At 33.3% G+C, this 27,546-nt stretch overlaps 2 protein-coding genes and 1 long non-coding RNA gene across 4 annotated transcripts; 1 reads left to right on the plus strand and 2 right to left on the minus strand.

Annotated features, from left to right (window-relative positions):
• The first annotated feature begins 1,348 nt into the window (after positions 1-1,348).
• Positions 1,349-4,739, plus strand: LOC105130842 (uncharacterized). Of its 2 annotated transcripts, XM_011033533.1 has the most exons (6): positions 1,349-2,188; positions 2,567-2,811; positions 2,968-3,001; positions 3,163-3,478; positions 3,518-3,923; positions 4,283-4,739. In XM_011033533.1, the coding sequence occupies exons 1-6, from the start codon at positions 1,687-1,689 to the stop codon at positions 4,604-4,606; spliced, it is 1,827 nt and encodes a 608-aa protein (XP_011031835.1). In that variant the 5' UTR covers positions 1,349-1,686; the 3' UTR covers positions 4,607-4,739. The 2 variants fall into 2 exon arrangements, with proteins under 2 accessions (XP_011031835.1, XP_011031833.1); XM_011033531.1 differs by having other exon boundaries at positions 1,350-2,188; positions 3,163-3,923.
• A 15,001-nt stretch (positions 4,740-19,740) lies between these two features.
• PSY1R (Leucine-rich receptor-like protein kinase family protein) lies at positions 19,741-23,714 on the minus strand. Its single transcript, XM_011033534.1, has one exon. The coding sequence runs from the start codon at positions 23,172-23,174 to the stop codon at positions 19,908-19,910; it is 3,267 nt and encodes a 1,088-aa protein (XP_011031836.1). The 5' UTR covers positions 23,175-23,714; the 3' UTR covers positions 19,741-19,907.
• Positions 23,715-24,191: 477 nt separating this feature from the next.
• On the minus strand, positions 24,192-25,684 carry LOC105130844 (uncharacterized). The gene is made up of 3 exons (XR_843323.1): positions 25,515-25,684; positions 25,391-25,433; positions 24,192-24,541 (listed from the first exon to the last, which is right to left on the minus strand). It is a non-coding gene; the product is annotated as an uncharacterized LOC105130844 (long non-coding RNA).
• Positions 25,685-27,546: the final 1,862 nt, after the last annotated feature.

Here is a 27,546-nt window from a genome sequence, read left to right on the forward strand (position 1 = left end):
ACATGGATTTTCCAGATCTATATTTTTAAATAATTATTTTTTGATTTTGTTATTTAACGTGACCAAGATAGGTTGTTAAATTTCTTTTTGTAGTAGATTTGGTTTTTATTTTTTTAATTGTTGTTTTATAAAAAAATTCTCAATTTCATCCTTCAATATTTAACTTTTAAAAAAATAAGTTTCATAATTTTTTTATTTATCTTCTATAGGGTAATTACAGTTTTATAACCTAGGTCGTGAGTTGACATGGATTTTCCAGGACTTTTTTTAAATAATTGTTTTTTGATTTCGTCATTTAGTATTGAGTTGGTTGATAATTAAGTTTTATAAATTTTTTATTTACATTCTAAGAGTTGATTCCAATTTCATGACTTGAGTGGTGGGTTTAGAAGTTTTGTTTAGGTTGACTTAAGTTATTTTTTTATTAAAAAAATTGATTTTCTATTAACATCCTTAAAGAATTTATATTTATCAATTCTCTTTCTATAAGATTATTGCAGTCTTGTAATCTGGGTTGTCTCTAGTATTTTTTTATTATTTTCTTTTAAATTTAAATTTTTCTAGTTTCATCCTCTATTTTGGATTGATTGATAATTAGATTTTATAATTTTTTTTTAATTTTATTTTTATAAGGTTATCTAGTTTTTATGATCCCCGTCATGAGTTCAAAAGGTTTTCTTGGGTGGACATTAGACACTTTTATGGCACTTTTATGAGTTCAAAAGGTTTTCTTGGGTGGACTTTAAGCACTTTTATGACACTTTTTAATTTTTATTTTTTAATATTGGATATTTTTTTAATTTTTATTTTTTAATATTGGGTTGGTTACAAATTGAGTTTTATAATTTATTTTAATTTAATTTTTATGAGATTATTGTGTTCTCATGAGTTGTATCGCAAGTTTGACCAGTTTATTTAAATTGATTCGAGCTGTTTTTTCACTTTTTTTTTAAATTAATTTTTTATTTTATTTTTTAACATTAAATTATTTAAAAATTAAATTTAATAATTTTTTTCTTCATTTTATATAATAATACCATATTCTCGTCATTCATGTTATAGATTTTGCGAGTTGGCGAGGGTTGAGGAGGATATATTCGTATTGCTGTCTTAGCATTTTTTTTTTTAAAAGTAAGGTCTAATATTTTTAACTTATAGTTAATTTTTTACTGCAAAAACATGCTAACAACATTTTTTTTATGTTTAAAAAATGATTCAAAGCGTGATACAGCACGGAAAGTAGCCAACGTAGCGGATTGTTGTTTTCAAGAAAAGAAAACAGAAACAAGAGTACTAATACCTCTATTGCTATTGGCTATCATCACCACATCGGTGAGGTCGCTGGAGCCACACTTTTCGGTTTCAACTGACACTTCAACCAGTGCTTGAACGTGGCGTGGAGTGGTAAAAAGGAATTGAGTGCGTTTAAGCAAACTCAGCTGCATACCTTGCTAATGTTTGTTAACTGAAAGGACAAAATTGATTGCCAGCAACCTTAATTTGACATTACATGTTGAAATCTTTGCTTGCAATATCTCCACTCTCTAAATCAAGAAATACAGGATAAGGAACGTCATGAACACCATTATGAATCCATGCCAAGATAATAGATCATCAAGAATCGGAATTGCATTGCTAACCAATTGATGGCTTATCTAGCATAGCGAGACAGATTCTAACAAGATCATGTCCTCTTTCAGTTTGCTCCACCAAGTGATCAACATCTTTAATGCTCCTAAGTACTCCTTGAATCTTGAGCACCTACTAAAACACAATCTTGAATATTGGAAGTCCACCCAAAAGACGAGTGAGAAAGTATTCATGGCGGCTGCGACTAGTACTCCTACAGAATTTGAAGAAAACCGCAATGATGATGATAAGAGTGAAATGAACATTGCTAACTATCTGATAGTGAGCCCAGAAAAGGGAGGAATATTGGATTTGATAAGGTACATGGTATGGGCTGACATGGGGAGTGGTGTGAAATTCTTGGAGAGCTCGGAAGAGAGAATCATGGGTGGGGAGGCCGCTGATCATAGGTGGATAATATTGGTGTCTATTATTGTTAGGAAGATCATTTCTTTATTTGGCAAGCCCATGGAGTACACTGGCTTCGTCGCTGATTTCTTTCTCAACCTCCTGTTTCAGAATGGTGGCATCATGGGCTTATTTCTCAACTTTCTCCAAGGTAATATAGCCAATCCTGCTTATACTCTTCGGTCAATTCCCTTTCTTTCTGTTACTGTTTAATTTGAATTATAAGATACATGCTTGTATGTCTACTTATTAATGTAGATTGAACTGGTGCTTGGTTTCCTTTACATGGTTTAAGAAACACTAGAATTGCTCTGACATGGTTATGAAAGGGAAATAGTCTAGGTTCATCGCTGGCAATTTATAATGCAGTTTATATTGGCCAGTTTTGAATCGGGTTGATGCAATTGAAAAATCATCATTTTAGGAACTGATTTCAATTGTCTTATTGGAAACTTTTTTATAGACTTTGTTGTGGTTACAACACTACTAGTCTACTAAAAAGGTTGTTCTGATGATCATGGGGATGCAGGAAAGGTTATGACACCACAGAGAGACACAGAGACTTTTATAAGTACAATTGGGCATTTGGATGGGCGGATAGACCTATACAGAGATGAAAACTTGCTTGAACAACTAGATAATTCGGTTTCTGCTGAGAAAATAGCCACAGAAGAAATAGGGAACCGCGCTCTTATGGACCTCTGTATCATGGCATCCAAATTAGCTTATGAGAACGCCAAAGTTGTTCAAAGTATTGTTGTTCAACACTGGAAGGCAAGTGACTCTTAACTTCTGTTGCCCCCCTCAATTTTTTTTTCCTGTTTGTTTTGAATTAGCTACATTGAATGATGTAATTTCGATTGGCTGATGTAACATATGCGTTTCTGAAAGCAACCAATATAATAATGTGAACTTCTGACAAAACAACAGATGCATTTTGTGGACTTCTACAACTGCTGGAATGGTAAGCAACACATTCTGAATGAAGTTATGGAAGATTTGGAACTTTGCCAGCTCTTTTCACGGTTTAAAAAAATAATGTTCCTTTACCTGGTTTTAAGCAAAAATCTACTTCGCTTTCTGATCAAGTGTTTGGTGCCTTTTCATCTTGTTGTGGCTTGATAGATTTTCAAAAGGAAATGTCCACTCAGGTGTTCATACTTTGTGACAAGCCCAAAGATGCAAACTTAATATTGATCAGCTTTCGGGGCACGGAACTTTTTGACGCTGATGATTGGGTTACTGATTTCGATTACTCTTGGTACGAGATTCCGAAACTGGGAAGAGTCCATATGGGATTCTTAGAAGCATTAGGTTTGGGCAACAGAGCAGATACGACCACCTTCCATAATCACCTTCAGACGAAGAGCACAAATTTCAACCATGGTTATGATGCATATGGATCACTATCATCAAATACTGATTCTGACATGGAAGAAAACGAACGGCACCAATTTTCTGCCTCTGAGGAGGGCACTGCTGTAGGTCATAAGAAGCTCCTGTCAGAAAAGGTGAAGAAGACTGCGTACTATGCTATGAGAAAGAAGCTTAAGAGCATACTCATGGAGCACAAGAATGCGAAATTTGTCGTCACTGGGCATAGCTTAGGTGGGGCACTTGCTGTTTTGTTCCCAACTATGCTGGTGCTGCACCAACAGACGGATATAATGAAAAGGTTGCTTGGGGTTTACACATTTGGGCAGCCAAGGATTGGGAACTTGCAGCTAGCAAAGTTCATGGAAGCCCATTTGGAGTATCCTGTTCCTAAATACTTCAGGGTGGTGTACAGCTATGATCTTGTCCCTAGATTGCCTTGCGATGACAAAACATTCCTGTATAAGCATTTCGGAGTGTGCCTTTACTACAACAGCCTTTATATTGAACAAGTACGTGCATTCTGCTTCCAATTAATTTTTTTCTTACTATCTGCATAAAATGCTTCAGTTCTTTGAAATGTTGCCTTTTAAAGAACCTGAAACATCCCAAGCCTGCTGTTTCCATTCTGAGGCATTTGTCACTGCACCTGCTCACAATTCTAATGGCAGAATACGAAGAAATCTTCTGATTGAATCAGAGTCCTTTTGTCAATATAGTCACTTGGTACTCTTAACCAAGAAATTTACCGGCAAAGAAACAACATCCACCGCTCCTCATGTGATCATTGTTATCTTAAAACGTCTTTTTTTTCTAAGTGGTTTATTTTCCTGATGATTTTGTTTCTTCCTTTTGGTTTACATATTTGAAGAAATTGGATGAGGAGCCAGACCCCAACTTCTATGGGTTGAGAAATGTTGTTTCGGCACATCTGAATTCTGTATGGGAGTTAATAAGAAGTTTCGTAGTCGGCTACACATATGGGCCAATGTACAAAGAAAGTTGGTTGATGGTATTTGTCAGGATAATGGGACTGGCACTCCCTGGTATTGCTGCACATGGCCCCACAGATTATGTTAATTCGGTAAGACTGGGAAAGGAGCGAATTGTTCGAATGTCTTCTTTCCGAGAGGTTTCTGCTGCAAATGATGCTGGCGATGGTGCCAAGATGAATTTTATGCTTCATCATGGATAAAGTGTCTAGTTGCCTAAGTTACTTGTTGAATCCTATAACAAATTGTAAGAACAAAACTAACGAAAGACAAGTTGTGTAGAAGATCATATGTTATTTATTGCATAACTCTCTTAAATAGAGTTTTTGTTTAGCATAAAAACAATCAAATTTACTATTACATAATAAGCTTCTAATAACAAAACAAGAAAGTAATATCAGAACTTATTTTTAAAGATTTTATCTTCAACTAAAAATCTTCTATAACTAATCTTTTTTTCAATAACTCTCCTTAAACTTCTGCTACTTTTAAAATATTCTTTCAACACTCATCATTATCTTTGTTTTAACAATAACAGATATCTTAGCTTGTTTTTTAATTCTTTAAAATTTACTTTTGAAAGAGATTTGGTTAATACATCTCAGTTTGATCATTAATTTTACAATAAACTAGAATAACTTCATTTTTTTTCTAGACTTCTTTTAAAAAATATAACTTGATTTTAAAGTGTTTAGTCCTACCATAAAAAACAAGATTATTTGGAATAAAAATTAGAACCTGGTTGTCAACATAAATTTGTGTTGGCTTAGATTAATCTATTTACAAATTTGCAAGTATTTTCCTGATACAGATTACTTGATTTCTAGTAACAATAGTCATTGCATATTCAGTTTTAATTATGCTTTAAGCAACATCTTGCTTTGTTAACACTAAAAGAACATTCATGATCCAAAGCCTGTAATACTTTTTATATCATCCACAGATCTTGCTTAGTCACTATCAAAATAACCATGAAGCATAAAACTTTGAAATAAAAAATTTTTATATCATAGCTCATTGTACCCTTGATATATCTTACAATCCTTTTGGTAACTTGAAAATGCAATTCATTGTCATTGTCACAATACATGAAATGTGAGAGCTAACTTACTATAAAGGTAATAATAAATCTTGTTACTATAAGATACACTAGACATCCAGTTAAGCTCATACATTGACCTTTATCAATTTTGTTCACTTCATCATCCCTGTTGAATTTTTTCTTTTAATTCATAAGAGTGCTTGTGCTTTTGCAGTTTTTCATGTGAATTTTTTTTGTATCTCCCTATCATATCTCTTTAGACATGAATATTCCATCATGGCTTTACTTTACCTCCATTTCTAAAAAATAGAACATCAATCGAAGGTTTGTCATCTCAAATACTTTAAGTATTTCAATCTTGAATTTTTTTTTATCAATTTCTCATCATTTTCTATTATCAGTAAATCATCAATATAAACAAATATAATAATTAAATTTGCATATGTTCTTTTATATATAATATGGCCTCACTTAGATTTTTAACAGAGCCAAGTTTATGAAGATATTCATCAATTTTATTATACCATGCCATAAAGGTCTGTTTAAGACTACATAATTTATTCCTTAACAAGTAGACCTTTTCTTTTTGCCTCTTAACTTCAAAACCTTCTGGTTGTTCTATAAAAATCTTCTCATATAGATAATCATTTTAAAAAATAAATTTTACATTTAACTGATAAAATTTCTAACCCTTCTGTGTTAACAGTACAAGTGGCATTCTGATTGTATTAAGTCGTGTTACAGGTGCAAAAGTTTTTGAAAAGTTCACTACAAACACTAGAGCATAACCCTTCATAACTAACTTAACTTTGTATTTGTTTATAGAACTATTTAGTTTGGTTTTATCAATCTAATTGACTTTAACCACACTTATTTTATTAAAGGAATGACATCAAGTTGATGGAACAAAGAGAAGGTCTTGGCCCAAACAACAATTTAGTAGATTGGTTGTACACTAAGTAATTTAAGCCTTAGCCCAACAACAAATTATAAACAACCAAGTTGTCTGCTATGTTATTTGAGCCTTGTCATTTGGGTTAGACCTTGATCTAACCCCTAATTATTTTAATTGGGTTTGAATCTTGAATGAATTCCATAAGAGCCCAACACTAGTATACATCATTAGTGCTATGATTTTCAAGAAATCGATGCAACACCATAAGCTTACTTCTTCATCGATCCTTTGACAGTATAGTGTCACAACCTCCTATACTTACAAACACATAAATTATTAATATTGTACCTAGCTTTCTCACCAATAACTATCACACATCTATTTGTCTTGCAAACAAATACCACTAATGGTAAGTACAATGCTACCCTATCCAAGCACCTATACTCAACAAATAATATTACAAGGTTCATGTGTGGTAGAATGGAGTATTTTTCATGATTATACCCTCAAGGTATGTATACAACTTTACATCTTATGAGATAATTTCATGTGATTGAGGTATATAAATATCTTGAGTCATTAAATAACAAGACCACAAAACAAGTCATACAACACACGATATCACAAAATACACATTTTTATACCTTTTGTTCCCATTCTTTTTATTATACCTCATTTCAATGAAGCTTTAGTATCTTAGCTCAGCAACAAAGTCCAAACACCTCAACTTAAAAGTAAACGTGGAAAACTCAAATCAAACTTAAAGTTCTTACGAACTTGTGATCAAGTATATTATATTAATGAAACCTTGAGACAGACCATATATTGGTAATGATCTTTCTAGAGTAGCTCAATCATCAACAACCATATCTATAAAGATAGTGATTGCCTAGGTTAACCGGCCAATCAAATGATAATTATGGAGAGTTAAAGGATCGGTATCCAAATCACTAAAAATTAATTAGTCACATTTTCCCTTCTTACAATTGAACTATACTTTGATATGTAATGATGCTGTCTATTTTTATAAGCATGTGATCATTTAATTTTGTTCACATATTCTTGTCTCAAAAGCCCTTTTGCTTAGAGTAGCAAGTTAACTGTATTTTTGTGTGATTTAAGTAATTGATTTAATTTGTCTACAGTCCAAAACGATAGCTAGCCAAGACAGAACATGCCATATATTATAGCATCTGTGATTGATTAGGATTTTGAAGGATATAAATGATTGGAGATTTAAGAATCATATAATGAATCCCAATTGAGTCCTCAATAAAAAAGAAATCGCAACCGAATGCCTAAAGATTTAGAAATCTGAATTGTACTTCTCCATCTTTCATTGCATAAAATGTGCACTACATATGAAGTTAACTAATAGCAAGTGTGAAATAAAGGGGAAATAGTATGATTTAAGGAGCTAATTCAATAATTTTCTAAAAGAGAGCTTAATTTAAGATATGGGCCACACTTTGTAAATAAGTTTTGAACCTTCAGATTCTTACTACGATGGATTGATAAAATTTACTTGGTGGATTATCGCTCTAGTGATATGGATTACTTGATTGCTCAAGAAAAGAAATATTTATTTTATTTTCTCCGAATAATTAAGCTGTCTGTCTTGAAAAATATAGTTTTTCTTTAATAATAATACATGTTTGTTGCGATTGTAAACCATGTTCGGTATAGTTAGGGAATCCAACAAGACCAGCTTCCTACCTAAAAAATGAGGTCAAATTGCTGGGATCATATCTCTATAGACCTAATCTAATGCCTTGTCTTCATTAAGTAGACCTCCACCTTTCATGCACACCTATGTCATTTCTCTAATCTATCATTTACGCTTAATCTATTGACTCTTCCCAGCTAATGACACTACAATACAAGATTTTTTACAACAATTCTAGGAGTTAAAAACATTAATTTGCACGTACCATTGTTATTAAAAGCTTAAACCCTGTGTTCACTCCCCCATACTGATCTACATTTACATAGAAGATCACAAAATTATACTAGAAACTGTAGTGCATCTTCTCATGTAAATCCCTCAATTTTGAAAACTGACCATGTTCACTCCTCTTGTTGTTTTCCTTCAAAACACGATCAACTTTTCTTAATTTCTTAATTGGCTTTTGGTCTTTTAATGTCACTGTGTTTTGTATATATATATATACATCCCTTACACCCTAGACTTCTTCAAGCTCTTCGGTGAGCTTTTCTTGGAGATACCTCATAGCTTAAACATCTACGAGGCATGGTTGAGATTAAGTTACAAGTATACAACAAGTGCAGTGGGGCGAAAAAGGCCTCTACTATAAGGAGATCCAATTCCAAGAGGCATGGCTTCACCAACAAGTGAGCAGCCCTGGTCAAGGAGCAACATGCTCCTATCTACATCCTACGCTGTTGTGCCACCATACTTCTTTGCTGGTATATTCAGGGTGATGATTAGTCGTCCAGCTATAGCATATAAAGTAATTTAGCTATAGCTGTAACATATATTTCTTGATTTCTTTCCTTGCCCACACATATATCTCTTAGTTATGCATAATAAGACCTCACATATCAGGTCTAATGAGGTTTTGTTTCATGGGGTAAGGGCGTGGTGACATGTCTATTTTCTCAAGCTGCTCTGAATTTTCTCCTGGTAAGTGCAGCAATTCCCTTCTTTTGACATGATTGTAGAGCCATCCAATGCGGGTTTCTAGGGGCACAGAGCACAGGAGATCATCGAATAATTAAATTCATAACTAGACTCTTCTTTTTTCACCAACCAACTGGTCATCAAGCATGTATGAAGATCAGTGGAGCTGATTATAAGAAAATTAATATGAAGGGACACATTTGAATCTTTTATTATGACTGTCAAATGTTGTTTGCCTATTGATAAGGCGTAATTTACGTTAACCTGTACTGCTGTTCTCTTTTACTTAATGTCTCCCTCTTAGTGAATTAATCTTTTTTGAAAAGTAATATGCACTGAGTATATGTTACAACCTGCAAAGAATATGAGGGAAAATTCTACCATATAGTTACTGAGTTGTATTTGTAACTGTGGATCATCTGCACTACTCTTTCATGTTCCATTTTAAACTGAATCTTTGTAATGTGATCTTTATACAGGGTTCAGTCCACATGCCAGCTATTTTTTTTGTACGTGAACATCAGAAATGTTGGAATCTTATAAGATCTGTGATCAAATATATATTGGATATGTATGATTTATCTCATAACCTTAATCTTGAGTATGTGACCGGCAAACGCTAAGTCTCGTAGCATATATATCATAAAACAAATATATATAAAATTCATGTAGCATTTCATAATCTTTTAAATATTTCTCAAAACCAATAAAACAATTCATAATTTAAAATACTTATTATATTAAATAGAATCCAATCTTTGAAATAAAATACTAAACTTAAATGAAAACATTATAATAATAGAAAGTCTAAGACATCAAATCACATAAAAATAAGAAAAGCATCCCGAAAACAAACAAGATATATATGCCAAGAAAGGAGTATATACCAATAAATAAAGTTGCAAGAACTTTGAATTAAAGATCAACATGCTAATAGAAGTTAAGAACCTGAAATAATATTATAATAGAGGAGTGAGTTCAACTAACTGAGAGAGAGAATAATATTTAATGTACATTTTAGTTATTTATAAGTATAAGAACTAAAACACACACACACACACACACATGTATATTAAGCATAATAACATATAATAATAGAATATATGTAAGAGATTAGACAAAGTTATTGGCTCAAATAACAGACAAAACCCTAAGATTCCGATAATAGATAAGGTTTGCAACCTCGATTATTGTGAAATGATTGGTCACCACTGGTTGGTGCCATTAAATATTATCTCTCACTCCTCCAAAAAATAGAGCAAAAGATAAACATATACAGGTCTAGAGATTATTGAGAATCACTAGCAGGAACTTCAACATAACCTATAACGGATACAAAAAAACACTCAAAATAAATAACAGGAGAGATTGAAACTCTAAACCTAAAGACCAAAACATAGTTATAAAGTTGATCGATTCACCTAATTAATCCTGAATATACCCTAAATTGTTCAAACCTAACACACCCGATTAAATTCTACTATTGGATTAACCTGTCAACTAAAATGATTAATTGGTTGACCACCACTATAAGCCAATTGGTTAGCTGATTTAGACCAACTGGTTGATCAAAATCTTGATCTATTAGTCTTCAAATTTGTAAATCCTAAAAACAACCGATCTATTTTTTAAGATCCATAATTCCAATCATCTAATTAATTTTATGTTACTCTTTTTTGGATCCCACATGTTGGAGACGGTGTATACCTCTTTTGAACTAAGTATAAGAGTTTAGCTCATGTTTGTTGGAAGATTGACAAAAACAGAGAAATAAATATTTTTTTCAAAACCCTATTTGAGTTATTTTCTGCTCTCTTTATCCTTTTTCTTTGTTGCCAAAAACGTCAGGGTTTTTTAGATTGATAAGGAGTCTTCATATAAATCCCTCAGAATTTACACTAAAAAAAAATTATTCTTGTTGTTATCATAATTTTTTGTTCCAACTTAGGCTCTGATTCTGAGTTGGTTTCATATGATATCTGATCATCCTAGCTATATTCTATCACTCATGACATGTTGAAAAATTAACCTACATCTTTATTAGGTCTTAAGGATCATTGTTTTTAGGAAAGACTTTCAGTCAGATTTGGATGCTCAATAATGTCAAATCAAGAGCCTTTTTTACCAACTAAATTACTGTCAGATTCTTTTTTCTAAAAAGATTTTATCTCACTTTGACTCCCCATCAAAGTTATAGTCCTAGAAGCGTAGATAAATTTGGGCTTTTGAATCGCTTGATTTCGATGTCAGAAGCTCAATATATTCCTATTTGAAATCTAGTGTGAAAATATAAAATCCTGTCGTAAGAAGGTTTCCAGGCGAGTTTGGTTGCAATTCTATTATTCAAAATGAATTTATTTCACTTTGAATCCTCACCAAATTTATAGTCCTGAATGCGTAGATAAATTTGAGCTTTTGAATTGCTTGATTTTGATATCAGAAGTTTAAAATATTCTCATTTGAATATCCAATATGAAAGTAGAGAATTCTGCCGCGAGAAGGATCTTGACCCGAGTTTTGCACTAAAAACTCTATTTCCATCACAAAATTTATTGATTTTTTCTTAGGTCATACTCACAGTCATATCGGAATCCTCGACGTTTTTAGTTTCTGAATTAGATCATGAGACCTTTTTTGATCAACCAGATTACTACCATATTTTGTTCTCCAAAACAATTTTATCTCACTTCAACTCTTTCATCAAAGTTGTAGTCCTGGATGTGTAGATAAATTTAAATTTCAAATCACTTGATTTCAATATCAGAAGCTCAAGATATTTTCGTTTGAATAACTGGTGTGACAGCAGGGATTCCTGCAGTGAGAAGGATTTTGTTTTTGCCCGAGTTTACGGGGATACAATCGCAAGATGCTTAAAGTTTGAAGACCAATTGCAAGCCAATTTGAAATTTTTTTTGGACCAAGGATCACATGGAAAAGGTGTTAAAATAAGAAGATAAAAATTAGAAGGAATTTTTCTAAAGGAAGAAATTGAAGAAACCATGTTTTTATCTGCATAGCTAGCCCATTTTTTTCCTTTCCTTTTTATCTGCAATTTCCTGTTTGGTTTTCATGTTTCTCTCGCTTGAATGGATAGCTATAGACCATGTTTTTATTGCCTCCTTTCAAAGAGAGCAGCTGGCTCAAGAAAGAAATCGCACCATCCTCTAACTTGGAAAGAAATCACTACCGATCACAGAATCGGAATCAAATATTCTGGTTTTCTATTTTTGCTCACCCAAGATTACACCCTAGAGTTAATGTAATATATCTTTCATATATAAAAGCTGTGTTTAGGCTATATAAACCCTTTGCTAAACTTGGGGAGGAGGGGAAAAATAGAGGCAGGTAGCAGGAAAAAACAAGAAAAAGCAAGAGAACACAGACTCCACCAGCACATCACAGCTTCAGTGTTATTGTTTTCGTCCATCAGTTACTAGCAAGCAATGAGGCACACGTGAGTTGTATTTCGATCTTTTATTTCATTTCCTGTAAAACAGGATCTGCAGGTGTTTCTTCTCTAGTGTTCTAGCTGCGAGAATAGCATAGGCTTTAGGGACCTTTACGTTCTCTTCTCTTCTTACACTTGCTGGAGGAAAGAGTGTTCGCTACTGTGAAAAGAGAAAAAAAAGAAAAAGAAAGCATAATAGAGAAGGAGGGAAAAAAAAGAGAAGAAAATAGGAATAAGCAAGGAAAAGAGGCTAAAACCAACGTGGCCATTGTTTTTTTCTCTCGCCAGAACAGGTAACCATCGGCTAGGTTCAACAACTGCAGTGCCATCTCCTTCATCTATTTCAGCACCAAGTAAGTTTCCATACATTCTCTTCATTTTGCACTTTAATTATATATTAGCGCCAAGTAAGTTTCCATACATTCTCTTCATTTTGCACTTTAATTATATATTTACTGTGCATAAGCGACCCGGTCAAATCTACTATTTCCATTAACTGTGATGTTTGTGTTTTTTGATAAAAAAATATAAAAATATTTTCTTGTGTGTTGTATACGGCCAATACCCTATCATGCTTTGAACATTTTTTTTATATAAAAAATATTGAAAGTTTCAAAAATATGTTTTCGCGTGGATTTCTTAAACACAACAAAAATTATTTTTTTACATTTCTGGATTTTACAACATGTTTGTAAAACTCCAAAGGATATTGGCTAATATTTCAAAAAAATAAAAAAAAATTATTTTGGAGGGAATTCATCCATTATTCACCGTTAATGTTTGGATAAAGAAATCTCAAAGGGATGAATATCCAAAATATTTAATGGGAATAACTTGTTATTTATTCACTGTTAATATTTGGATAAAGAAACCTTAAGTGGTAAATATTCAAAATATTTAATGGGAATAACTTGTTATTTATTCACTATTAATATTTAGATAAATAAACCCTAAGTGATAAATATCAAAAATAATTTTTTAGGGATAATAAGTCATCACACATCCTTGAAAGAAGCCTTGATTATAATCGAGGACATTTTAATTTTTTTACTCCACGGTTTACGAGCCATGAGAGTATAAAATACTAAGGTAAAAATAGGTTTTTAAAGTGTTCTAGATTTCTAAATTTTTGTCCCTCCTCCTTATGATTTACGAGTAGTAAACTCTTAAAATACTAAAGAAAAGATGAGCTTTTAAAACACATGGAATCTCCTTGGATTTCTATTTTAATAAATTTAGTTTGAATCAAACTTAGAAAAACTAATGGGATTAGAAAACACCAACACCATAACAATTATAAAGCAAACCAAATACTAAGCAGCTTACTTTAGGTAGGGCGTACTGAGGGTGCTTATAGCTTTCTTTTACGCAACCAGTCCCTTATCTTAGAATCTCTAAAAGACCAGTTAGATTTTCTAGTGACCAAATATTAGACAACGATTCTCTTATTCACAAAAACAAAATAAAAAAATCTAAAATCAATCGAGGGTCTCCATGACGCCGCGTTCTGCCGCGAGGGTGCGATAAATCGGTTCATTTAAAGTCAAATAACATTATAAAATATCAATTAAATCTCTTAAATCTTTCAATCACTAAATCATAATAAAAATCCAAAAACTATAAAATCCTTAATTGAGAAATAACAAAAAAGGAAGATACTTGTTTTTTTAATCCTTCTTAAAACCTAAAAGCTTAAGTTTAGATGGAGCTAAATTCTTAGTATATTTGAGAGAAAAATTTACTGCAGGGAAAGGAAAAGAGGAGAAGGGAATACAAATTCTCTAGCCAGACTTCTATCTTAAATACAGAGTTAGGGTGGGGGTCCTGGGCTATACTTGGGCTTGGATATAATGGGTCTTACAATTTTCTTCTTTGGCAAAAACTTCTAATTTTGTTGCGGCTGCCGGTGCAAATGCTAATTTTAAAACGAATTTCTGATTTTAAAGGACCCATCGTCTAAAATTAAGCATGTTCCCTTTTTTGTGATGGATGGTGCATTATTCAGTGACTTTAACATAACACAAAAGATACTTCTGACCCAAATATTTTAAAAGTTCAGTAGCAACCGATTGATTCAGTGTTGATCAACTATTTGTAACCTTCGATTTGCATGTCATAAGCATCCAATCGAAACTGACATGGATTTTAAACACAGATCAATCAAGGCATTAATGGAAGATTTTCCATGACAGATACCTAGCTAGATCCATGCTTGCCATTGATATTATTAGCTTATGCTATCTTCATCTGGGCAGAAAATATCAGCATATATGCAGGCTGCCACGCCTAATTCATTCCCTCAACAGGTACGCTAGGATTTTTGGCAAATGACTTCTGTGTATTCTCAGTAAGAGTTTCGCAGGAGATTGCTCATGCCACCGGAACGTCCGTTTTTATGATTTATTGTCTCGGTATCATTTCATTTCTTTTTCTAGTAAATTTAACTTGTACTGCATGCTTCCTTAACTCGGAATTTGATATCCATTCTGTGTCAAGAGGTCATTTCCTTCCAAGTATCCGAGCCCCTGAGTCACTGTGCATGAGAATATGACCTGGAATCTGATTCATTCAAGAAAAAAAATGAAGAAAAATGATAGCAGCACAAGAGTAGAAGCTTGGACGGAATCTGAAACTGAGCTATGCCTAAAGAACTGGATAAATGTTATCAACGGAGACATCTTTCATCTCTCGTACAATTGGAGCCTTTAAAATTTTAGACTTAGGGCTGACGATATAATTATAGAGGTGGCGGCAATTAATCCTCAGATTGCGAGGATATTTTGGCAGAATTTTTGAAGTTTTCAACTTCTATATACTAGAAAATTAAGAGTCAATAACTGTTATAAATATTTTCATGTTTATTTAGAAAAGTTTAAGCCAGTAGTAATAATCCTTATTATTCAATGAAATTAAGGTTGGTTTTAGATTGATTTTTTCTTTCCAATATATAGTTTTATGCTAATAGTCATAATTTTCAATTTAGATAGTACTAAAATTTTACTAGTTTTCAAGAATTTTTTTTATATTAGTTTAAAATTTAAGGTTAATTGAACATCGAAAAGCCTTTAAGATAAAATTTAGAAGTTATTGTGCGAAATTTATATTAGTTTCCTAATTGATTTAAGATTTTTTTCTTTTATTTTATTTAGAAATCTCTTATTATTTTTTCATAATTATTTAGGATTTTTTTTATATATTATAAAAAGTGTTATTTAGCTTGTATTTAAGTTTAACTTTGATTTCATAAAAAAAATTCTATGTGTGTGAGAAAAGCTCATATTTTTTTGTTCTTTAAAGAACTAAAATTGACTTATATAAAATAATAATTATTTTTATGATGTTTTTCATATACTTCTAGTTTATGATTTGCTAATCATTAGGTAGGGATTAGAATTTCAATAATGTTGGTATCTCAGTTCAAATAAATCATTGTATCACGTTTTTTATTTTAAATCTTATTTTTTAACTTTCTGAGATTGTATTTTGAGATTGCATTGAAACTTGCATGTGAGTTTCTGGATCTTATATCTATGGATTCATAACAATTTGTAGTTGAGAAATTTAAATTATAAAATTATTATTCTAAGAATATTTAATATTTTTAGAATATTATTTAGGATGATTTCTATTAGGTGATGATGTGTTATGGATGGTTGAGAAATATTATTGATGATGAGATTGGAAGTTAGTGTCGATTTGGTTTTGTCAAGTGATTAGTGGAAGTAAAATCTTGCTAATATTGTATATGGTATTCTATGATAATTTGGTTTGATTAATGATATGTAGATGGTCAAGAAATATTATTAATGTTGGGTTTGAGAAGTTGTTTTATGATTTTAATGTGATTTTGAACGGGAAAGATGTTATTAAAAACTAATTTTTTAAAAAGTTCATCTAGAATAAATGAATAATTTTTTTTTTATTATTCTATATTAATGACCTTACCTTTGTATAAATAAATTATATTAAAACTTGATTTTTTAAAGTATACCTAGAATAAATGAACTAATTTTGATTATTATTCTATTTTAATGACTTTTGTATCAAAAGTTATATTAAAACTTGATTTTTTCTAAGTCGGCCTAGAATGAACAAATCAATTTCGATCATTATTTTAGGTTAATGGCTTTCACATCAAAATCATACCAAAATTCAATTTTTTTCAAATTTATCTAGAATAAATGAATCAGTTTTAGTTATTATTCTAGGTTAATGGCCTTTCAGTCAATTTTTCTAAGTCCCCTTGGGATAAAATAAACTTTTTTTTTGTTATTCTAAGTTAATAGCTTTTGTGTTCAAATTTGATTTTTTAAAGTTAGTCTAAAATAAACAAATCAATCTTTGTTATTATTCTAGGTTAATGACTTCCATATCAAAATTAAATAAAAAAATTAATTTAGGAAAATATTTTATTTTCAAATGAACCAACTTATTCTTGGTTAATAACTTTTATTTTCAAAAAATATTTTTAAGAGTTCATTTAGGAAAATGAATCAATTTTAATTGTTATCCAAGGATAATAACTATTGAGCCAAAATTACATTTTGTAAAATATATAAATATATTATGTCTCTTGACATTCAAAAATGTGAATTTTTTATGTTCATATTAACGTGTACATGTGATAAATTTATGGTTTGCACTCTAATTTTTAGGATTTGTTTTTTAACACAGCAAGCTAATTTGAGACTAAATCGATGTAGTTTTATTAAGTATGAGTGGTGGTTTTTTAATTTATTTTAATCAACATAAATTTTTAAGCAGATTTATACCTATTTTTTTTCTAATCTTTTTGGATCCAACACTTATATTATAAAAATAAAAATGAAGTCTCGTTACCAAGTTCAGGTTCTAAGTCATAGTAGATTTTACCCAATATATATAGCAATTTAGGTAAATATTAGCGTATAAACACATTAGATACATGTATCACTAAAAATAAAAATATATCTTATCTTAGATAAAATATATATGAAGATGACTATCTTTCTTATTTCATAACAATCGTATTATATAGAATCTCTCTTAATTACCATAAAACTATTTTATTATTTTTTAATTTGGCCTAGCATGAGAAGCCAAGAGGACTTGAAAGGCTGTCAAAAGAGTATGTAAGTTGAAACATATTAACATCGCAGAAAGATATGTTTTTTTTTTCTAACCAAAAAGCCATGTATGTGCGTATAAAAAAAAATACAATTTTCCAAATACACATCACCGGCCAAATTTGAAATACTGTATAGCATGTGATAAAAACCTAGTACATGAGCACATACTCTGGGTACAGTTCCAGTTTCAATTGCAATCTGTAAGCCGGATGAGTGATGATCATAAGACATACCTCGTCTGGTTTTTTACTTTTTTAGCAGTTAGCAGCGCATTAGTAAAAGCACACAGAACTTCATTCATACATGTTTTTTAAGGGCAGATAGCACCATTGACACCTGTCAATATGAGGAACATATTCCTCCTTTGGCCACTCTCCATAGCTTCGCTTCCCAAACACTTGAGCTATCTTCAGCACCACTGATGGCTTCATTCTCGCTAAGAATCTCAAAAACACCTCATTCAACCACATTCAAGTCCTCTAAAGTGGGTTTCGTACGAAACCCAAAATGGAAACATGGGATTGAATTGGAGATGGCTGTCATTGCCATAGCCATTGCTATTGCCAAGCATTTTACTTTTGACATTACAACACTACATGCTATATGGAGGATCCATTAGTAGCAGGAGTACTTGTTTTACTTTTTGCCTCTCAAAGTTGCAACAGATCATATATTTAGTAGGCAACAGGCAACAGGCAACAGGCAACAGCAGCAGCAATGCTCCTGTTCTACTTCTTCTTCTATCGAAGACAGACGGAACTTGTTCTCTCATTATTGCCTGAACGCATCATTTTCATCATTGTCCAATCAACACCTTTTTTTCTTTCCTTTTGTCTGCTCTCAAGCACAACACTGAACTTTAAGATAATCTCTTTCTCTAGCAAACTTTTATATCAATTTATGCTCATGGCTGGCTAGTGTGTCCTTTGCAGGCTAGCTGTTTGTTTTAATGCCTACTTTGCAAAAATGACCTAGTAGTTGACAAAGGCAGAAGCAGCAATTTCAACTTCCAGATGCTAAAGGTTGGTTCATTAAAGTAAGTTATTATGCTTTCCCTTTTCTCTTCCTCTCTTAGTGATTGACGCGTCATCCCTGACCACTCAATTCTTTTTCTTTGATATTTGGGTTCTGTTGTCCTTCTTAGCCTGTTATTTTTAAACCGAATGCTAGAATTTGGCTAAAAGTAAGTGATTAGTGCTTTATGCATCATTATGCCTGAAGAGATAAACATCTGCATCGCTAAAGACTATAGAGAATCTTATCTTGTTTGCTAAAGACTATAGAGAATCTCATCTTGTAGTTTAGTTATTTAATTACCATTCCTTTTAATGGCTACTTTGAAGAGAAGCTGAAGATTGGATGGCCTACATTGTTCAAATGAAACTTCTAAAGGCATGAACTGGCAATTTAGAAGAACATTTTGAGGACTGCGATGGCTTTTATCAGTTTTGTAGTTTACTTTTTTGATGAAAAGAGATGGCTCGAGGTGTTTTGATGGTGCTATTACTTCGATTTACGATTTGCGATTTGCTTTGATTAATAAGAATTTTTTAATCTGCTTACTCAAGACCCATATGACTTGCAATGTTGTGATTCGTTAAACGAAAGGCATCTTTATCATCTTATATAATTCCTCTTCATTCACAGTTGTATCCCTCAAAATATACTTATTTTTTTCTTCAACCTTCAGGATGTTGTAACAACTACCAACTAAAAGTTATAGGTCTTCAAGTGTAAGTGTGTGTGTGTGTGTGTGTGTGTTTACATAGCTTCATTCTTGAACATCAACACTTTACCTTCTCTACGAATATTGACAAGATGGGTTCCTCCTGATCTTAGCAATTCGTGCAGTGGACTAATCCTCCTCCAGGCATGCTTTATATTTTGTTTAGCTGGTGTTATTGGAGTGGCCCTCTAGTGGTCTTGATCTTTCTTAATATAATCCATTATTGCACCCAAACAAATACTGACAATATCATTTAAATGACTATGGTCTGCTGCAAATAAAAGGTAAATAAATAGTGAATTGGTTCAGTTATAAAAAATGCAGTGATTCAGGTAATGAATGTATCGGAGATGACCATGAGGAGTTGTTAATGTTTTAGGCAAGAAGCTGCTGTTTTATGTGCTTCTATGTGATAGGTTGCATGTATTGGAGATGAAATTCCAGTCATAAGACTGTATCTTTAACTCAACTTATAGATTCCTCAGTTAATAACTAATTATAAGTTGTAATTTCTTTTTCTGTACGTCTATATACCATATGATAGGAAAATTATCCATTTACATTCGAAAACAATTAACAAAAAAACCCTCATAATTTGTGCAGGTATACATGTCTGTTTAATATGTGTTGAAGACCATTTTCCACTAACCCTTGTTTTCATTTCTGTGCGAGCCAACATTCTTGAGCCAATCAACAACTTCCTTGATGGTTGGTCTCTTGAAAGGATTCTGGCTAATACACATGCAGGCCACATCTAGTACTTGCAGCATCTCGTCATCAAAACCCTTTCCTCTCAGGAGAGGATCAAAGACTTCTTTTTGTTTACCCTCATTTCTCATTTGCTGCACCCAGCCAACCAATTCTCTCGACATCTTTGGCTTGGATACCTCCACAGGCCTCTTCCCAGTCAGCAGTTCAAGCATAACAACTCCAAAACTGTATATATCTCCTCTCAAAGTAGCTACCCATGCTTGCCCATATTCCGGAGGAATATAACCCAAAGTTCCAACAAGTTCGGTTGTAACATGAGTCTGGTAAGGAAGAATCAACCGGGACAATCCAAAATCTGCTACATGTGCTTCGAACTTCTCATCAAGGAGGATGTTGCTAGATTTGATGTCACGATGCACAATATGAGGCTCACATATCTGGTGCATGTAAGCCAGACCAGAACCAGCGCCCCGTGCAATCTTGAGCCTCGTGGGCCAATCCAGGTTGGATGCACCATCAATCTTCTCATGCAACCAATAATCCAAACTCCCATTTTCCATGAAGGAGTATATAAGCAGGCGACATCCCTCGTGCACACAATAGCCTTGCAGGGAAACCAGGATTTCATGTTGAGCTGTGGAAAGAGCCTCCACCTCTGCTCTAAATTCTCTTTCCATCAGACCCAAGTCTCCGGAGAGTTTCTTGACAGCCAGTTTGCTCCCATCTCCTAATGTTGCTTTATACACCAGACCAAAACCCCCACAACCGACAATGTTTGCTTGATTAAAATTGTCAGTGGATTTCAAGAGTTCAGATATGGTTAGATCCTTGATCTCATAAGTATTACTTGGGAACAATACAACTAAACTGGCATCCTTGTCACCCTCGAGAGGAAATCCAGAGTTGATGGAAATTGTATCCAACTCAGTGTTGTCCGTGTCCCCTCCAGGAATGATCCTTCTCTTGGACAATATCCACAGTGCCAGCGCAGCAATAAATAAACCGGTGCCAAAACAGATACCAACAACAAGTCCAATGACGAGTTTTATGTTTGTGCTTCTATGAGGAGCCGAAGAATGGTTGGTTCCTGGTGAACTGGAGCAAGATCGCTGCAAAACCTGACCACACAACCCTGGATTCCCTACAAAGCTGGAACTGGGGAAAGTATCAAACTGACCTCCCGATGGTATAGGTCCATGAAGTTCATTATTGGCAACATTGAACGAAGACAGGAAATGCAGACCTGAGAGTGAAGCGGGGATTTCTCCGGATAAGTCATTTCCTGAGAGATCCAATTTCTCCAAGTTAGTGAGGTTCGATAACTGATCAGGAATGTTCCCGAAGAATCTGTTATCACTGAGATCCAGCACATGAAGGAACTTCAGTTGGCCAATCTGCACAGGGATGTTGCCACTGAGGTTGTTGTTTTTAAGGTATATAGCTGGTGGCAGGCTAGAGAGCTGATTGTACTGCAAATTGGTAGTAGTTGTGGGCTTGACAAACACGGGTAACTCTAGATAACTTCTTTCCACTTGTTTAACAGCCTCTTGCGATGTTAGTGTTTGCAATCCTGCGAGTTCCAGAGGAAATCCTCCTGAAAGAAGGTTATTGGACAAGTCCAAGTAGAAAAGGCTAGGCAGACCACCCAGCCAACCAGGAATTGAACCCCTGATTTGATTGTAAGATAGATCTATGACCTGTAGTCCCCTGATGCTGGCTAGCCAGGAAGGCACTTGACCAGAGAGTTTGCAACGACCTAGAGCCAAAACCTGGAGATTTTGGAATCCAGCTGAATCTAATGTATTTCCATCGTCTAGTATACCTTCACTCATAGTATTATTGGAGAGGATGAGAGCAGTGAGGCTCTTGCAACCCATCAGAATTCGGATAGCCCCAGTAATGTTAGTTAAGTTGTTGGCGGAAATTGAAAGAAAGGACAGAGATTTTAGAGCTGTTATGTCAGGTGAGATCTGCCCCTCTATCTGATTACTGGCAAGTCTAACTGCAACTAGTGATGTGCATGAGTAGAGGCTTGTGGGAAAGATACCTGTAAAGTTGTTGTTACCAAGATCGAGGGTGGTAAGCTTGGGGAGTGTGGAGAAATCGAGGTCAGAGAGATTTCCTGCCAAGAAATTGACTCGCAGATTCAATTTTACTAGATTGGTGCAGTTCATCAGAGATGGAGGCAGAGGACCTGCGAGACTGTTAATGTGAAGCAGCAACTGTTCCAACTTGGAGAGCTTGCCTATGTCCCTTGGTATCCTGCCGGAAAATTTATTGGAGTACAGCTCGAGAACCTTAAGATTAGTGAGATTGACCAAAGCATCACTGACTGGACCAGAGAGGTAGTTGACAGGTAACGAGAAATGTACGAGTGATGTCGCTTTGTACAGATCATCAGGAATCATCCCCGAGAGATTATTGAAACCAGCGCGGAATATCTCAAGTTTGGAACATTCCCCTAGTTCTGGAGTAAGGTTCCCGCTGAAATCATTGCTGGAGAAGTCAAGGAGGGTTATGGAAACAGGAGAAATTTGGCAGACGTTGGAAGGAATTTGGCCTGTGAAGCTGTTATTGCTGACATTAAGTCTTGTCAAATTCCAGGCTGCCCAGAGAAATGAGTTGGAGTGACTTAATTCCCCATCGAAGCGGTTGCTAGACAAGTCTACTATCTTGATAGGGATAAGGTTATTGGTATCAACGGACGGTAATTCACCATCGAGACGGTTGTAGCTGAGATCAAGGACCTGGAGGCCGCTGAGAGAGGAAAAGAATCCAACTGGTAGAGGACCATGCAGGCGATTATGTGATAGATTGAGGTGAGTAAGGCTTGTGAGATTGGCAAGATATGGGGATAGGGTGCCAGTAAGGTCTCTAAAAGGTAGAGAGAGACTGGTTACTCGGCCATCTGCAGTTTCATTGCAATTAACTCCTTCCCAGAGGCAGCAATCAGTGGAGCGATCCCAATTCAAAGGAGATGATAAATAGGAGGAGAAGGACAAGAGAGAGTCGTGATCATCTTGATTGCAGACAGTAGCAGCATGGCAAGGAGACAGTAACGATGCTATTAAAAGATGAAATAAGAACATGACCAAGGAAGAGGACGAAGGGGGCGGTGGTCTTTGAATTATAATGATTTGATATGTCAAGCCTGGCACAGTAGAAAAGCTGTCTTTCTTGACCATTATCTTCACCATCATTCAAGTTTAAGGTACCAAAATAGTGGAACAAGAAAAAGACATAAGGAGGAGGAGGAGGAGGTGGGGGGATGGGGGTGGAGGAGATGATGGAAGAAGAGATGGCAAAGTACATGATTATCCATTCTATCTAGGAGAACTTGTAGGCTTACAAAGATGTGAGATTGCAATCGAACCCCTCATTGACCTAAAGAGAGAGACAGAAATGAAGAGAGTGCGGGCGTGACGTTAGGTCATTTGATATTTTAGTGGCAACTACATGATATAAAATATAAATAAATAAATAAAAGGCTGTATAATTAGATATATGAACCTCAAATGGCGTTTACTTTTGGTGGTGCTGGCTGCGGTGGACTTTTTTTTGGATGATGATTGATTGATGACCACTGACCACAAATCGTGTAAGCTTAAGCGTTCAAAAACTCCATAATCATCTCATGTTGTTCCAGCGCTTATCATGTCTTCCAACTCCACAATTTCTATCGTCTCTCCTCTCAATTGAGTTGTCTTCTTCTTTTTCTTTTTTTATTCTCTACTTCTTTCCCATGCTCCCCAACCCCACTCTCCACTCGTAATATTATGATGTGCTGGGGGCTTGGCGTTGGTTGCAAGGCTGCCATTGCTGCTGATCTTGACAAATACCCTTTAGAATTCTAATACATTTCCTTTCTCGTAGTAACAAAAGGAATCTTAATAGTTAGACTTCTTATTTTTTAATGTTTCTCAGCCAGTCGCTAACAATAGGTGCAAAGTGTTGTCGATTAAAAATTGCCCATTGCCAACCATCGTGTATAATGGTCAGACGAATATATATGGTTTAATTTTCAATAGCACTGGATGCAAAGTGACTTCACAATCTCCGCTTGCCCATCTTCTCTTGAGGTGTGCTTTAAGCATATCTTCCGGAGGGTCTGGCAAAATAGTGTATTTATTACTCTCTCCACCTTGCTTCCCTTAAAGTTGACGCTTGACTTTACAGGTGTAATTTCAGAAGCATAACTTATCATGGAAAACTTAATATTTATCAACATATTGGCATGATGATAATAAAAATGTCAATCTTGATCATCATCATCGTCATTATAACAGGAACAGTAAAACTTTTCCAAGCATTATTCAGCAGTGGTAACGAAATAACATGAAGCCTTGAAGAAAGAAAGGGAAAAGCAAGGAAATTCTTCTCCGCTGCTTGTGTATGAACTGTCATCCGATGAACACATCCATATCATGAACCAAAGATAAGAAACGGAAATATCAAGCAGCTAGAGAACATCCCGTTACGGGTGCGTGTCCACACCCAACAGATTAGTGAAATCAAATTCCATGAGCCCCCTTTCTCTGTTGCAAAACTCTGTCGAAACTAAAAAAGCCTGAAGGATGGGGAAAGAGTGGAGAAATGCTCAGTGAACCATGCATTATTGAGCTCAAATGGTTTTGGTTCCCGAGTCAGGCTTCCTTCTTTTTTATCAGGAAGCAAGATTTTAATTTCCCACAAGCGCATGCTTCTGGATCCAGTCATGCTCCTCTCACCACGAAACCCAGTAGATGGGAAATGAGAAAAGAAAGAAGAACCGACTGCAAACTATAGACACAAAACCTTTTTGAATCTGCACGCTATGGTTGCCAAAATGCTGACGACTATTATGGAGAGAAGAATTGACCCCTCAGCAAATTCTTTCATAAATTTTAAAAATTTCATCCCACAAATTGATATAAAAAAACATGTTTCGGATACATTAAGAAATTATTTGAAACCAGGGTTGGGTTCAACAAACCAAGCGTCAGCAACACCACCCTACGCCACAACTTGATGGTTTAATAAGACGAAAAACACAGTAAATTAAGATGTAATTTCCCAAAAGTCAAGAAAACATTAAACTAAGATGTGATTTTCCAAAAAGTCAGCATAAATAAATCCAAGAATACTTCACCTGCTCTACAGGAATTGAGTACTGCAAATTCTCATTTGTAGTTAGTTATACACCACCATATTGCAAAATATAAAAAGGGATTAAAATTTAGGGTATGATTTGCAGCATCGGAATAGTCATAGATATCATCAAAAGATCTTTCCAGTTTCCACATAATTTACTCTGTCTTGAAAAAGTCATGCTCCTATTTACCATTTCAAACCAGCAATGACAGGGACGTAATTCTTTGTCTTTTTTAAGGAAAAACAAAATGTTTCAAAAGAGCAATTTATAGATAGAAGAGATTACCTTGACATTTTCGCTGTCCCCTAAACTCCAAATAGTTAATTAACTGCAAAATCCGAAAACTATTATTCAAAATGGAGTTAAAAAAAAAAAAAACCTTCTATAAGATTAGATGATGAAACCAAACCTGAATGATAAGGGAGTTTGTTTCTGTCTGTCTGCAAGCATTTGACTGGGAATGGGACACTTCCTCCACCAAGCTCTTATCTGTCTTTTCGCAGAGTTTGGCATTATCTCTTCCTCCTTTCTCAAATGGACTTTGGCATTGAGAAACCCATTTTCATCTACTTTTAGGTGCCCGACGCCATTTGTTTACGAGTCATGAAAAGTCTACAATGTTGCTGATATAAAAAATTTATTTTGCCAAACCTGAACGTGTGAGTAGTAATAGTATATTGGAATGCTATTATTATATAGGTAGGATTACGTTTCCATGTTAATAAAAAATTTACATATATTAACAAAAACTAATAGGCATTGAAAAAAAATACTATAGCTTAAGATTCGAAAACACTATTAATTAATATAATAATAGTTTTGTCATTCACACTACAAAACTTAAAACTAATTAATGAGGGTACTAAAATCTTTTTATATTTTTTTAAATGTAGCATTAGTCATTATTAAATTAGTCAAGAACAAGTAAATTTTTTTCCTTTAAAAAAACAGTAAAACAATCAAAATAATTTTAAATAAAAAAATAAAATAAAATTGAATTCAATGGGTAATGTGGTATTTTCAAAATAATTTTTTTTATTATTATTATCATGTAAGATGAGAGGCAATTTTATATTTTGAATAATATAAAAACTAAAAAAAATTGAAAGTACAATGAAACAATCATAATGTAAAAAAGTAAAAGTAGTGTTAAGGGGTCTTTTTATCTTTTCACAAAAAATCTTTTTGATATTACCATATCAGCTTATAAACAATTTAAAATTTATATATATATATAAAGTTAGGTGTGTGTAGGAGGCACCCATGCACTTTACACCGTATGTACAGCATCTCATAATGGACGAAAGTATCTTTTTTAGAGCAACGCGTATAGATGTTAAGTGGTCGGTTTATTGCCGTGAAACTTTTTTCTCTTTCTCTTTCCTCCCTCTAAAATGACAATTTATTCCTCTTTATACTTGAAATTTCAAATTCAGTCTTTATTTTTTAATTTTTTTTTTGGCTCTTTTCTAAAAGTTTTATTTGTTTTCAATTTTTTTTATCAATTTCAATTTAATATATATTATTTTTTTAATTTAATCCTTATTCTTTTTATTTTTAATTTGATACAAAATGACAGCTTGACTTTTTTGTAAAAGTTTTATTAGCTTTTAATTTTATCCCTCAATATAAATTTATGATATTATATTTTTCAATTTGGTTGTTTTGATTTCTATTTTTTATTACTCTTTTTGTAAAGGTTATATGTTTTCAATTTTATTTGTTAATTCAAATTTATAGTATAATTTTTTACCACTTTGAACCTCATTATTTTTTTTAAGTTACTTTTTTTGTCAATCTCACTCTTTAATCAAAATTTTATTTTTTATGTCAATTAGGATCTTTATTCTTTTGTTAAATTGATTTTTTTTAATTTTATCCTTCAATAAAATATAAAATTTATTTTATATTTCAATTTTGATCCTTATACTTTTAATTTTAATTTTTTTAATTTTATCATTTAATATTTGATTGATTGAAAATTAAACTTCATGATTTTTTTAGTTTAGATAAGGTGCTTCAAGTCTAATTATTTAAGTCACGAGTTGAATTTTTTTTATAAAAAAAAACTTTATAATTATCTTTACCTTTTTAATTGAGTTATTATAATCTCATGATATAGATCATGGGTTTAGCAAGATATTCTGGGTTGGCTTAACTCTAATTATCAAGATTTCATGTTTGTCATACTAACTCGGGTTGATTAGTGTTGATCTTTTATGTTTTTTTTGCTTTATTTTGTTTTTTGTATTTAATGTGAATTAAGATACATCGTTTTTTCTCTTTTAAAAAAATATTTTTTCCCTAAATTATTCTAATCTTTTCTTTTTAAATTTGATCTCTTTGTTATTGTTTTTTTATTTCTCTCGTCTAATTTAAATAAAACTAAATTATTCAATCCAAATCTGAGTAATCTATTTTTTTTCTTTTTTTAAAGCATG

This window comes from Populus euphratica, unplaced genomic scaffold (assembly GCF_000495115.2).
Source record: "Populus euphratica unplaced genomic scaffold, PopEup_1.0 scaffold43.1, whole genome shotgun sequence".
Taxonomy (NCBI): domain Eukaryota; kingdom Viridiplantae; phylum Streptophyta; class Magnoliopsida; order Malpighiales; family Salicaceae; genus Populus; species Populus euphratica.

What these genes read in the sequence shown, in the direction of transcription:
- LOC105130842 (XM_011033531.1), top strand. Translation starts at nt 1,687, where the DNA reads ATGTCCTCTTTCAGTTTGCTCCACCAAGTGATCAACATCTTTAATGCT. An exon ending in ATTTCTCAACTTTCTCCAAG is followed by an intron (nt 2,189 to 2,566) that starts GTAATATAGCCA and finishes ATGGGGATGCAG; the next exon opens with GAAAGGTTATGACACCACAG. An exon ending in TTGTTGTTCAACACTGGAAG is followed by an intron (nt 2,812 to 2,967) that starts GCAAGTGACTCT and finishes ACAAAACAACAG; the next exon opens with ATGCATTTTGTGGACTTCTA.
- PSY1R (XM_011033534.1), bottom strand. Translation starts at nt 23,174, where the DNA reads ATGATGGTGAAGATAATGGTCAAGAAAGACAGCTTTTCTACTGTGCCA.